The following is a 14,694-nucleotide window of genomic DNA, read 5'->3' on the forward strand; positions in this document are numbered from 1 at the left end:
ATCAAATTCCACTCACACTACTGTATGTCACATACCCTGACGCACAGTTCTTGAACACACTCCTCCTCACTCTCCAACACTGTGTGTGAAACTGTACATTTCACCGCTGGTTTGCTTTTAAATGTCTGAATGCAATCATCCATCTGCACCTCCTACACCTGCACCTCCTCCTCATGTTTGTGTTTGCACCATGGAGTGTGTGTGCGTGACAGACGACAGACACGTCACACTCACACCCGTATAAAAACAATAGCAGCACATTAGCATGTCTTTAGAAATGGCAGTTATGACTCTAATACCAACAAAGAAAGTTTGAATTCCCTTTTCTCCCTGAATTTCAATAAACTCCTGTCCGTTTGTCAGACACTGAACAAAGGTACAATCTACAAGGTACAGGAACGAAAAAAGAGACTGAAGACTGGAATGTTTATGTAGTGTTTATTTGTTGTTTTTTAATTGGAATCTTTAATCATACTGTTTGTTTTCAGTGTAACTATAATTAACATGTGTTTGGAATTGTAAAACTGCACTAGTGAGAACTTGAGCTTTAAGTTCATCGACTGACACTCATAGGACGCATAGACACAGACACATACACAGACTCAGTCTCTCATCATCACAGGTACAGGGTTATGTGAGGAACCTACTGTGTGAAAATTACTGTTTTCTCCATATGAGCAGCACCTGGCTGCACTGTGGCAGGTCTCAGCAAGTCAGTCAGGATGCTGCTGCTCACCTCCTCCATCTGTATCACCGTGGTAACAGGATGCCTTTTTTCACAGACTGTACATGTATGACCCCACCCCCCCAAAAAAAACCAAAACTACAGTAGAAGCTACAAATTATTATATATATATATTATAAATAATAGAATTTGTGAAATACAACTTTGGAAAAATGAATAATTGGAAACTAAAATACTGTAGTTTTTAACCTTTAACTATTTGATATATTTAGAACTTGAAAGAAAAAAAAGGACATTGCCCCCTGCTGATCTTCATTTTAGCAGAGGGCCACTAAAAAAACTGTATTTTACTGCTATTTTAATTAGTTTTGTGTAAAATATTACGTTTGATGTAAAGGTTTGTATTAAACACAGAGTTAAGAAAAAAATTTGATTTTATTAATCTGATGAATTTAGGCTGGAGTACATAATTGGATTACAAATATTAGCATTTATGATGATTATTTATTTATGGTGTATGATTTTTCAAACTTCTGTGGAAATTAGATTTGTAAATTAAAGTTATAAACACACAAGATTAATGTATACAGTGCTACTACACGCTAATTTAAATAATAATATACTGTATGTTAAAAAAAGTATCCGTCACATGGCTACTTTGTCAGCATAGAGCTTTATTAGATCGTCCATTTTCAACTTATAACAGTCACTTTTATTGAAACAATAATTTATTTATTTTTTCCAGCTTTACAACATCAAGGGGACTCGTTACACCTGAACATAAAGGCAACAACAACAGCTTAGAGCAAGAAAGACACGTGTCCTCGCAACACAACTTCAAGACTTTATTTTCCAGTCTGTCCAATTGTGTGGATTCAAACTTGGTTTTTATTCAGTAGATGAAGGACATTTAAAATGTAGATATATTTGAAGGTGGTTTCCTTAAAGGGCAAAACATGTTCGAGTGGGATATTTGAAGAATAAGAGATTATAAAGAACAGAAAACTTAAACAGGTCTTACAAATCTCATGTGAAGGCTGCAAGGCCTGTCCAGGCATTAGAGTGAAATTCCCTGGGAATATGACAAAAGTTGTGTTATGAACGTTGAGTCACAGGAAATTATGTCATTAACACTTCTCTGGAGGAAATGTATGAAAAGATCTACTACAATATAAAACATGTTAACAAGGATCCACATTATGGTCAAATATTTTCTCACCGACATGACTTTCCGGCTGATTCTTAGTAACGGCATCTTGTGAAAGCAGAAATTGTAATGGCACAGGTAATGACAAGACACACACACACACAATACATTCACAAATCCAAACAGCCCACGTTTCAATTTTTGGCTTTTACATTACCACATTAGACAACACTGTCCTCGCACAATACATTCTCTGCAGAAAACTCCACACTCATCATGAGGTGTGTGTCCATGATTGACTCATGTATAATGTGTTAAATCTCACAACGACAAATTAAAAAAAAAAAAAAAAAACATTTTCTCTCTCATTTTCACTTCCACTATTCTGTTGCATCTTGAGGAGGAGGAGGGTTTACAAAAACAAAATGCATTTAATATATGAAAAAGTAGTGCACTAAAGAGAAACAGGAACATACAAATCTACCAGAGTAGAGACGGAAAAGTCAACACTGGACTTTCAATAGACACATACTGTTACATTTTCAACAGTACCTAGTTACCAGAGTCACATCTAGATCTACAGGCTCTGAATTTCTATATGTTTTAATATTTTGGACAGAAAGAATGAAAGAGCTGAGCAACTGTTGATGACTTGAGTACACTGTACTACGGCTGTAAGTACAGACAAGCCACTGGGGCAAACATTAGAAGCGAAGCATTCAGATACAGCAGACACAGTCTTGTACCAACCTACACCGCGTTTCTGTTCTGTTGTTAAAACCCATCACGAACTCTGGTGCATTTGTCACATTTTTACTCCAATACTGTGATGTGTGACACTTCATCATGTCTGGGATTTTTATTCATTGTTGCTGCTTTTGAGCAATTCTTCAATGTCCAGTTTTGATATTAAAAAACCAACAAGGATACTGTTCGGGGGTTGAAGTTAGAGGGAGATATAAATGAATGAATTATGAAGTCAAGGTCTTCAACACAGTTTAGCATGTTTTTTTTTTTATTTTTTTTTACAATGACTCCCTTCCCCTAATGTTTGGGTACTACAGGTGTTACAGTATCATACCCTAAACCTTGCCTGATGTCAGGCAGGGGTCCTACCACTGCACCACTCATGCCCAATCAGATGGCTGGATAATAGTTTGCTCGTGTGTTATTACAAATCAGTCGACTGCCATTAAATGTGCTTCATTATTTTGGAACGGCTAATGCTTTTATTTGCTAACATTTTTTGTTACTAATAATTCATTTTTTATGTATCCTTTTAAATAAATGAGCATTTGCGGTAATGTGATGAGAGAAATTATCTCGACTGACAGATTTTTCCAAAAAGACAAACAACTTACAGCGACCTACAAATGACTGTCACAAGAATATCAAGAACGCTGTACCAAACGTTGTAGCAGAAAGTTGATATGATCAGAAAAATCTACGTTTGACGAAGCGGTAAATCTGAGAGCAGTGCATTAGATCAGCGGGAAAAGCATTTTTTTTTTTTTACAGCACAGGAAATAAAAACTGATCCCTGTCAAATTAAAACCAAGCAGAATCTCGTTCTCTTATCACTCCAACCCAAACACCAGAGCTCCTGTTTTCATCTGACCTCTCAATAGCCCTAAAGAAAGTGAAAGGAGCGGAAAAGGCCCCACCCTTCTGAAACAAATGCCAACAAAAAAGAGAGAAAACCGATCCAGCCACTGGCAACAGGGATGGTGGCCATGCTCTCCGCCGCCCCCTGTAGGCCCTCAGGTGGCATCATCGTCATCTTCTTCATCCATGTGATAGTTGAGCGTGATGACGGCACTGATGAATTCTCCCAGCTCCACAAAGTCAGCTGTGATGATGTTGATGCCGTTCTCTCCGGGTCGCTGTGATCTGATCCAATGCATCATGCCTGGTAACGCCCTGGGAGGGGAACAATGGAAACACACACACACACATGCATGCAGCTGTGTTAAGAAGAATTAGAGGGCAGAAAAAGTCATTAAATACATCCAAAGGAACTGAAAAGAGAGGAGGACAGTTCATGGCTGGTCGTCTTAACCCAGAGGAAAGGCAGAGTTTTTTTTATAAAATGCATCTGGAACACAGCGTGGTATGTCTGCAAACCAGACCCCAGCTGTGAGAATAGCAGTCTGAATGACACGTACTGGACATGTTCATGAGTGGAGAACCAGGAGGAGGCTGTTCCTCCGTCAGATGTCTCATACGTCTTTCTGCATGACAGAATTCTTGGATGTGTTTTCTTGTTCATGTTGCTTTCGTGTTCTGTAAAGCTCAGCTACACCAGCAGCCTATGTGGCAAAATCAATTTGGAGGATGCCTACATCAAAGTAACCACACGCCTGGTGTGAACGGCTGATAGTGGAGTTATAAAATGAATAATTCATGTTGATTGATGGTTTTGCCGCTCTTGACAAACCGGTGACATTAAGGAAAGGAACACAGACACGGCTCAGGGAGAACTAGAAAAAGATATCTTCAGTACGGGTGAAAAGAAAGAGGAGGTGGATGAGAAGCATCGCCTCAGGATGGTGGCAGCTGTTCCAAAAAAAAAAACCATCAAACTTAAATAAGGTCAATGTCAAGTGCCTAAGGACACCTACAGAAACTGACATGTTTTCTGGATTTAGAAAAAAATACCAATATGAGTCACAAAACTGTTGATGTGTGCGTGGCCTGTGGGCCAGAAAGTGATGCTGTAATTCTTGTGGTGTTGATGCACACACTGAATTATCCAGCTGGTAATACATTAGACCAGTGAATCTGTACAACCTCTAAAATATTTGTCTCTCCAAGTACCACCAGAAGGACTAAAACTAAACTAGCGTTCAATACATTATGTTGAACCATGAACATGTGAAGAAGTGAATTATTTCTTACTGGTTCTAAATCTGTGGTACGTGTATCACTCTGAAGCAGTGAAGACATGGGTTGCCAGTAGAGAAGTTTCACCTCTCATTCATAAGTTCTGTTCACTGGATGACTGAGGCCTTCGCAGATGTGGGTAACACTATTACATAGGTGGTACTTGGGCAACCTCTAAGGCATACCACTAGAGGGTGCACAAATGGAATCAGAAGAGAATTTTACAATGGCAGGCCATCGACACACAGAATGAACAACAATAAATAACAACCATATATGACAATTAATTTTTGAGCCCTTTTTTTTTCATGTACATACACTAATTTGCCACCGCCTGATGCCAAAAAAATCTGACTCCCTGCATACCACTAGGGGGAACCCAAATACCATGAGTGTTACACATACCATAAATTGAAAACCACTCTTTTAGATCACACAAACACACCTCTCCGTTATGGTCTCCCTCAGTCCACTGGCCACACCTTTCATGACAGTGCTGGCTTTGGGAGTCAGAACCACTTGAGACACAAAGAATGTTCCCTTTCTCCTACAAGAGCCAAAAAAAAAAGAACATTATTCTCTTTTTGTATTTTTTGTTTTTGTATAACCAAACATCTGTAGAGCACCTTACGACACTGCACAGGCGCAGTAAATAACCTTCACTTGTACAATGCAAAACAAAAACAGAATGAAACAAAAACACACGCAATTGCACATGCAAATGGATGTCAAAATTGATTTTTTTCCTGTGGTGGTTACCGCCACTTGAGACATGATGAGATTGTTTTGTTGGATGTCACAGAGTCACACATCTGTGATGCAAAATAAACCTTGTACATTTCTATTTAATTTAATTTAATTCTCTAGTGTAAGAAGAGTAAATGTTTAAGCACCAACACATTTTCATACACTCAGAATTTAAAGTGTCACCTGTGGAAACAGGTGACGTGACTAACCTGCGGTCAGTGACAGAAGCTTGGAGAAACTGAATCAGCTTCTCTGTGTCAGTGGTGTTGGCCCAGGGAGCAGGCATCATCTGACCAGGCCAAAGGAAGGGCACCTCCAGAGCCATGGGGTGGTGATAAAAGACCAACACCTGATACTCCTTCTCCCACAGATACTGCAGAGTCACCTGGTGATGGGCGGAGAAGTGCACATGGTGCAGAGTGACGAAGGAAAAAAAATGTGGTTTGTGTTCGGTAAAATATATATGAAAATGAATGGGAGCAAATAGGAATTAATGGCTAACTTTGCCTGTGACAGTGGATGACCAGGATATTTTAGCATCGCAGATGTTATTTCTAAGGAGAAGCAGTACAATGATAGTGCATTTTAAGACATTTATTTATTTTATTCTTTATATTTTATTAAAATGTATATCTATATTAAAATATGTAAACACACCTACATATTTAGATATATAAACATGTATGCATATATGATGATTATTTCCATTATTATTGTTGTTATTTCTCTACATATACCTATGATCATATGTATCTGTGATGGAAGTATCTTGAACCAGCTGTAGTAATGACGACAAATCAATAAACCAAATGGTGCATGTAGAGACAAATGAACAATCACCCACAAAGCACAGTTAATCAATCACTGCTCCAGGAGAGCAGCAGATTAACAGTGTTGTGGGTACTAGTGAGCTAAAGGGTTTGCAAACAAATTCATAACCACCCTCCAGAAAAACCGTTTGGTTCTTTAAGTACCTGCTGTGAAAACGCACGCGTTATCTAGAATTACTATTGTCATGCCAAGAAATGTTTGCATTTCTCAGACCAGGCCATTTTATAATTGAATTAATAATTACATTAAAAAATAGATGTCGGCAACACACACTATTAAAGTTTAAATAAAGACAGCCGATCTACCATATTTATTCAGAATAAAGCTGCTGCTTGTATTAAGAATTTACATCCATCCCATCCCACATCTTTCATTTGTCATTATGCCTGTAAGGTAAAAGTAATTACTAACCTTTTTCAGGTGTTTTTAGTTACATGTACCCAATAGAAAGTGTACTGATTACCTGGTAATGTGGCTTGTGCGACTGAAGTAAAGACCATTCAGCTGTCTGGACTAAATTTAGACACAGACCAGACATTCAGCCAGCTCTGCAAAAAGCTGGTTCATTATTTTCCACAATTCTTCTCTTCACATTTCGCTTCTTTTCCCTGTCCTCTTTCTACTCTTTATTCTCACTCAGCAGCAGCACCTGATACCAAAAAAACCACCGTCTTAATGGGCTGATGATGGCGAAGGTGGAACTTGAAAGCCAATATCCTCTATTTAATTATTCACAAAAAATCTTTTTGAAAGAGAAATTAATAAAAGAGACAGACACTGAGATAAGGAGATGTTCCAAAAAACATGCTTAATGTTACCTTGTACATTATGCCACTCATGTTCACATGGGTTTTTAAAAACTTATATTGGTAACCTCTTACTTATATGTTATTCAGCATTCATTGTTTTTTGTTTCTTATCATTCACGTTCGCCGCCATCCAAGCCTATCAGAAAATTTCAGTCTCTGTCTAAACTTTGTGACAGAAAATATGTCTTTTCCCCCTCATATGTAATCCTTAAATAGCTCCTAGAGGAGATTTACATGCACTGACAGCTCCTTTATTTTCAACGTTTTAGATCTTCTTAATTTAGATAAAGTATTAATAATGAGGAGTACATGCTCGAGCTATAGCCATCGACTAAATTAACAGAGCTCTTATTCAGCACTCTCTTATCGCACACTTTATAGACTCTGCTTTTAATTGTTGCAGGCTTGTACATGCAAAGAAAATGTATTATATACCCCAGAGAGTATATGTAATGAAATATAATGACCTTCTTATTTCAACTAACAACTTACTATTTGTGAAACATGGGCCTGTTTAGTTGAACACAATGCTAATATACACACAGGAATTGAAGAAAGACACAAATGAAGGTTTTATAGCTATCTCTTGCCACCTAGAGGAAGAGGATTTAATTGTTCTGTCTGCCACTGATGCATTTATAAGCTGAGACCCACTGTAAGCTGTAAATCAATAATGGTTTCCCGACCAATTAAGTGAAACTGGATCATTACACAGGGTACACGAGACAACTTCTCAAGGCCCACTAATGTGCTGTGGCAAAATGGTTTGGAATCACTGTATTAAAATAAAAATGTATAAGTTTGTCAGTACCTCCTGAGCGAAGACGACCGGGCAGAGCTTCTCCCCAAACACGTCTTTCAACATGGCCACCAATTTTTCATGGTGCATGTTTTGCACACCGTAGAAGTGGTTGAAGTCCAGGAACACCACCTCTCTGGCATGAGACGACAGGAAAGTACTGATCTGCTCAAGGCCTTCTCTTACCTGAAAGTATAAGCATAGAGTATTTTTAGTTACTATTCATTTCTTTAAGGACATTATGACACAGAAACACTCACACAGCTGTTAGCTACTCAAAACCTTTGAAGGGCCGCGTATAATTAAGCTCTCAGACTTCTCTCATGCATAAATATACAGTCTCAAACACAAGTGTACCAACACCACTTCATCACTTCATCACTGCATCAACAAGCATCGCTAAATATTCATGACATCACTGACTGTGGCACTGAAGAGCCCGTGGGCGAAGAACAGCTCATTTTCGGGGTCGCGGGGCTTGGTGGAGATGCGCAGGTCAAAGAAGCGGATCCCGGCCTCCAGTTGGCTGTTGAAGTTCATGGTCTGTGTAGCTAACCACTTCCTCATTAGCTTCTTAGCCACTGTGCCGAAAACAGAAACAAAGTTCTGCACGGTCTCCGGCTGCTCTGGGCCAACCGGAGACGCCTCGTCGATGTAGAAGCTGAAGGAATCATGGGAACCTGGAAGACACAAATGTGAAAGTGCATGAAGGTGAAGATGGCTGATTGGTTCCTTTTTTGCAGCAATATAAGGATGTATAAGCGAATGAAACCTGGTGTGAGGCGGCAACATGTGAACACAGTGTTAGTGGTTTGAACTTGTGAAGTTCGTAATCCTACAAATACAAGTAGTTTTTTTATTTAATTACTTTTAGGCTTTTTTTATATAACCTGCAGCAGGTATACTTAGTTACAGTTACAAATTCATTCAGGTCCAAATGGACCTAGCTCTTAGGTCGGCGGACCCTGAGCAGTCCACCCGACAGTGGCATTTTCTTCTGTTTACATTCTCTCTGTGAAAAGACTGACATAATCTGCAATATTATCTCTCCAGGACAACTGTTAAAGTCTAAACATACTTTTTGTTTGGTGAATTCCATGTCGAGTGACAGGATAATGTGCTAAACAACTGCGGCGGCCAGTTTTTTAGAAGACATTAATAACATCTCCTGCGGGGGGAGGGAGAGGAGTTTTCATGAATACTTCCTGCTAATTAATTAACAGACTCCACTCAATGTTATATTTGTGCGCTTCAGGGTTAGAGGAAAACAGCGTTATCTCAACAGTTACCAGGTCCTTCAGACCGAGATCATTTTTAGATAACAAATTCTTGTCGTATTTGAATATGAAGTTATTTTGTTTGGTTTATTCCGTTTCTGATTAAACTCGAGAAAATTTCACATTTGTCCTCATCAAAAGTAAAATATTTTGACAGGTCAAACACAGAGGCATCTTTGCAAATCTTGACAAGTCATTAAAAGTAAAGACGGTAAAAGGAAAAACTGAAACAGACAGTGCTGAATGAAAGTACTTAACCCTGTCTTGACAAGTGAATAACACTTGTAACAAGTGAAATACATTTGTCTCAGGGCTACTGGATAAAATATTGATTTATTTGTAATACAAGCCGTTTTGAATAATTGTACTCAAGGAATTCTGTTGACATTTCTATTCAGATGGTGGAAGGTGGACTCAGTGAGTCAGAGCTTGAAATTGAATGTGCGTGCGCATGTGAGTGTGTGAGTCAAATTAGGCTGACACTAATTGTAGTATCCAGCCCCCTTCATTACTGCAATCAATTCCTCACACTCTTTTTGTTTCTCCATTATCCTCCCTCAAACACATACAACTTTCTAAAACCAGCCCACGAAGCTGTGTTCGACCTTCAGCTGTTCCACTCCAGGAGCCGCTTCTTTACATCTGCCCTTAAACAATCACCACGAGCAGAGTGGATGATTGGATCCACAGGCAAGGAAACAAAGAGCTTCACCACAGGCTGAGATGTGTCAGCCACTGGATCACAGTGTGACAGAGGACGACCTCAGCGGCTCCAACAGCTGCTCCCGCTGTTACTCCTCAATATAGAAACAAAAAAAACCTCACAAAATTCTTTTATTTTACTTTTACTTTTTCTGTCTATTTTATCAACATATTTAGCTGATTTAAAAACAATGCAAATTTTAAGCAGGGTTTCCCATTTCCGAGGAAGCCCAGCCAACTTAGCTTGACCTCTTCACAGACAACAGGGTGCAGTAGCATGTTTTCAACGCTCATTCACCACATATCATTTAGAGGGGCGCTGTTTTACACATCATGAAACACTCTCCTGAATAAATAAAGAGACGACAGTGTTTTTATTAAATTGCGGTTATATTTCCTTCCCTTGGCCTCAAAAAAACATCACTGACCATAAAAAATAAAATAAAAGGAACGATAATGAACAGCATTTCTCTAATTTTTAATCTCTGTCAGTCCTCCCGCAGCTGTACATGGTGCAAAAAGTGTGGGAACCGTTGCATTAGAAAAAGTTTAATTTAAACATTGTTCATAAAATACTAACAGTACACAATATTGAGGCTTTCCGCAATTGGTATACACACCAGTATACAGTACTCTGTGTACCTTATGGTCTATTTATTCCTGCAATGAATTTGAGAAATAAGTGCACATCATATAAATGAAATTGCCATTCCCTAAAGACTAACACAGGCAACTAAAATAAATATGAAAGACGGACACCTAGGGCAAACTCATTAAGCCTGTTTGTGTATAAACAAGTTTAATGAGTTGCCTTCAGTGATGCTCCTGATCAGCTCCTGTGAGTCTTGCTGGATAATTGTTAACAGAACTCCAGTGCAATTTATAGTCGTCAGTGTCCACTAGGAAAGGCTAACAGTGAGATTTGTCCCTTTAAACAAACAAATGCCTGGGTGTTTTTAGCAGTAGAATATAGTTATATATACACAGCAGTTGTGCTTCATCTTTACTGCAGTTAAGGTGGACACAAAGTCAGACATTTCCTCCTAAAAACCATATTCACCGTGTAATGACAACGAACGCTCACATTAGTCGTTCCACTGTTAGTGAATGAGGAAAGAGCAGCTACTGGTCATGTGACATTCCAGCAGCATTTCTGCCGCGGGCCCTAGGTGGCGACGTGCACGGAAAGGTCAGCGGTGAGAACAGGTCAGTACTTCACACATCCACCACTCAGGACCCAGACTGATGGAGAGGCAGAGGAACAATTGTGCTGGTCAACAGTTTGTGTTTGAAAGTACGTTTTTGTTTTACATTCAGTATGAACTATTCATAGCTGTTCTACATTCTGGAGGCCGGCTGTGCCACTGCCACAGATACCAATGTAATTACAATATATCTGTAACAGCCTGAGGCCACACTGTGGAAGAAATGTGTAATTGTGCCAGAAGCAGTTCGCTGAACTTCAGTTTCATCTAACACATCAACACAGCTGCTCCAACAAAAGGAAAGCAAAACTTTCTCCACCAAACCATTCACTTTCACTGAAATCACATTTTTTGACAGTTAATAATTACGTGGTGAAATAGTGGTCAGTGCTCTTGCCCTACGGAGAGGACAATATTAGTTTGATCCTGAGTGATAACTGACAATCTTTCTGTATTCTGTCACTGTGTTCTACTAATGTGTGTGTGGGTTTTCTCCAGTTACTCTGGGATACTCCTGAAAACAAACAGGATTAGTTTCCTTGGACACTTTGAATTGACTATGAGTGGTCTCTATACAACTGTCCAGGGTGTACACGCCCACGCCAATGGCTGCTGGGATTGGCTCCAGCTTCCGATGCAATTGCCTCAGAAGACTGAAATTATAAGCAGGGTGTCTGTCTGTGTGATGAAATGTTCCAGAGACACAATCTTAATGATAATCTGAGATAATGTCAGCACTTTTATGTGTAACATGGAAAATACTTTTTCAACAAAACTCACATTTTGACTTGTCATTTACTCTTTCAAACTTTCGAACTCTAACCTGACATCTGGATGAAGAATTCTACCATAGGGAGTTTATCTTCAGCTTTCTGTTAAAGTGCTGGACATCAGACATGAGAGTGGTGTTGGATAATGACAAGTGTCTGCTGACTGTCTGTGTTCTACCCTCATGTTGACCACTTAGTCACAGGTCAGACATGAGCAGGTCTCTTAATGGGACAATAAGAATGACAGATGCTGACTGAAGCAGTCTGGACCTATCAATCTGATTCATGATCATGATCGGACAGAGTCACCTGTGAGAACCGGCTCTAGGCCAAACTGTTTGGATCAAAGCACAGTAAGGTCATGACATTTTATGTCCTGTCATCTTCATCTGCCAGTTCACAAAGTTACAAACCATGACCTGACTGTTCGGGTTGTGTGGTTCAGGTTTGCTCTGCGAACCAGGACTGAACGTTGAGACTCTGCTTTCAGTTTATGTGCCTCAAACAACTAGAACAAGCTTCCAGAAAACAGTTCAGTTTATTTCCAGCTGTTTACAACCTGCATTCACTGCCATAACTGTGTTAACTTGTTGGTTTTTTCCCCCCATTTTGTCATAAAGCACAAAAGCCAGGTCGTTAAAAATGTACCTAGTGTCTTCCCTTTACGCAATTAGATAAAATTGTTAACTGTATCATAAATTGTATCATAAAATATTAACAATATTTAAAGTCTCACATAGGTAGTATTAGTTACAATTAAAAAAAAAGTCTCTGATTGTTTCCTGTTATGATTTCCTCTTGTTCTCTCTCTCTCTGTCCTGACTGGCTGATTTCCTGTCCTCTTCACATATGACTGCACTGCCAGTGTTTATCCTGGCATCTGATACCATTCATCCTCCTTGTTCAGGGGCTTAAGTGGCAGCACAGGGATTTACTGAGGAACTGATGGACAGATTTGCAGCTAAAATATCAGCCTTTTCCCTTTCAAGCTCAGGGAGGAGGCCACACAGAAGACACCACTTCAGCAATAGATTTGTTTTCATTGAATGCAAACCCGTCAAGATTGAATACGACTGTCTGCCCACCTCCAGCCTCTGTGGTCACAGACTTGTTGTTTGTTTGATGGTAAAGGTTTGAGCTGTCAGGATCATTTTTTGCTTCTTTGTGTTCCCTCATGCAAATTAAATTAAATGTCACAGTAAAAGTTGGAAAATAATTTATCCACTTCTGTAAAATAAAAACAAAAAGATAGTTAGATTTGATATCATGTAAATTTATTTAAGCTGAAGCTCAACCAAATGTATTCTTTTATAGTTGGGGTTTAGGAAAATATCGATACTTTAATACTTAAGTACTTTGTACATAAGTACTTTGATACTTTAATTAGTAAAGATTTACTGACTTACAGCAAGGGTGTAAATACAAAATCTAACTTGATCATGACTTAACATCAACACCAAGGAACTCGCTCACTGCATTCAACAACATTCAAACTATCACAGCCAGCCCTCGGCTCACTGATCAGCTTACGAGAGAGAAAGAGATGGCAACAAGTTCCCTTTTTTAAAGTCTTACTTTTTTCTGCACAGATCACACTTACATCTGCTCTGCACCATGTCAACTTGAATATTTGAAGAAAGAGCTCAATTTAATCCATCCTGATTTGACAACTATAATTATGATGAATATTGCATGTTAGAACAAACATTAGAAATATAAACAAGTGGGTCTAAAGAACAACATTAAGCAATATATACACTATGTATATTCTTAAGTGTTACGTTTTTGGAGTCATCCCCTGTTGGTCAAGGGTAGTTCTACACCAAAGCTGAATTTCTGTCCAAAAATGGACTCAGGCAGGATGTCCACATCTGTAGGACTATTCAGTTACACCAGGTTATAACCACATATTATTCCTGTCTGTCCAGTCTGTATGTGAGACATTACGTCTCAGTCTCTCTGGAGTAGGCGTTTCAAACTCATATCCAGCTAAATACTTTTAACGAATGAAAAACAAAGGAGTTGAAATTCTTTTTTTAAATGTCATTATTGGAAAAATAAAAATGATTATTGTCTAGTTCCGGGCTTCATTGGGGGGTTCCTGGGTGACTGGAAAGTGACCCTCAGGCCGGGAGTTTGGAGCCCTTGCTCTCAAGTGATTTACTTTTATTATTCAGTATCTTATCTTTGTTTAACATAATATTTTTTAAGATTTCAAACATAAAAAATCAAAACATGATAAATATTGCATTCAGCTTCAGAAACACTGACTGTTTTTCCTGGTATTTTATTAAGAACTTCAAACATTTGATTCCATTCAGGGACCAGAGGACGGTTTAACATGGCTGACCATTGATTCATGTAACTCGATTTGTCTGCAGGAGTCTCTCAGTCATCCTCATCTCGCCTGTTACTCGTTCAAAAGGCAAAAACAAAGGCTGGTCATAATAAGAAATGGTCTCCACCTCTATGCACGTCTCTTACTTTGCTGCTAATTTAATATAGTCGTTGGGAGTGTATCTGATTTTAGGTTAAAAAAGGTTGAGTATGTGTGTACTTTATGGCATAAAAATGTGATTTCCCCATTTTTGATTCAAACAAGCTTTTAGAAAATTATGCAGCTGTGGTCACATCGGGCTCCAGACTGTCTGCTTTTAGGTTTGCTGTTGTGTTTAAAGACCCACAAGCACAATCACTTATGTCCCATATTTGATGCTTGGTTTAACATTAAGCGGCACACTTGACCATGTCAACATGCCTTAATACACTGGGTTGCTGCCATGTGATTGGCTGATTGGATGTTTACAAGAAGAGACGTTTATAAACTTTATTTCCCATG

General features: G+C 38.9%; 1 protein-coding gene across 1 annotated transcript in view; it reads right to left on the bottom strand.

Annotated features, from left to right (window-relative positions):
- Positions 1-1,517: 1,517 nt before the first annotated feature.
- The window catches only part of plcxd3 (phosphatidylinositol-specific phospholipase C, X domain containing 3), a 15,253-nt gene continuing 2,076 nt past the window's right edge, over positions 1,518-14,694 (bottom strand). Inside the window, exons 2-6 of the mRNA XM_008336044.2 lie at positions 8,325-8,581; positions 7,914-8,087; positions 5,672-5,847; positions 5,161-5,262; positions 1,518-3,752 (exon numbers count right to left, since the gene is read on the bottom strand). Of these exons, the coding sequence (XP_008334266.2) occupies positions 3,593-3,752; positions 5,161-5,262; positions 5,672-5,847; positions 7,914-8,087; positions 8,325-8,581 (869 nt within the window). The 3' untranslated portion in view covers positions 1,518-3,592. The remainder of the gene's footprint in view (positions 3,753-5,160; positions 5,263-5,671; positions 5,848-7,913; positions 8,088-8,324; positions 8,582-14,694) is intronic.

The sequence above is a fragment of the Cynoglossus semilaevis genome, chromosome Z (genome assembly GCF_000523025.1).
Source record: "Cynoglossus semilaevis isolate Cse_v1.0 chromosome Z, Cse_v1.0, whole genome shotgun sequence".
Lineage (NCBI taxonomy): Eukaryota > Metazoa > Chordata > Actinopteri > Pleuronectiformes > Cynoglossidae > Cynoglossus > Cynoglossus semilaevis.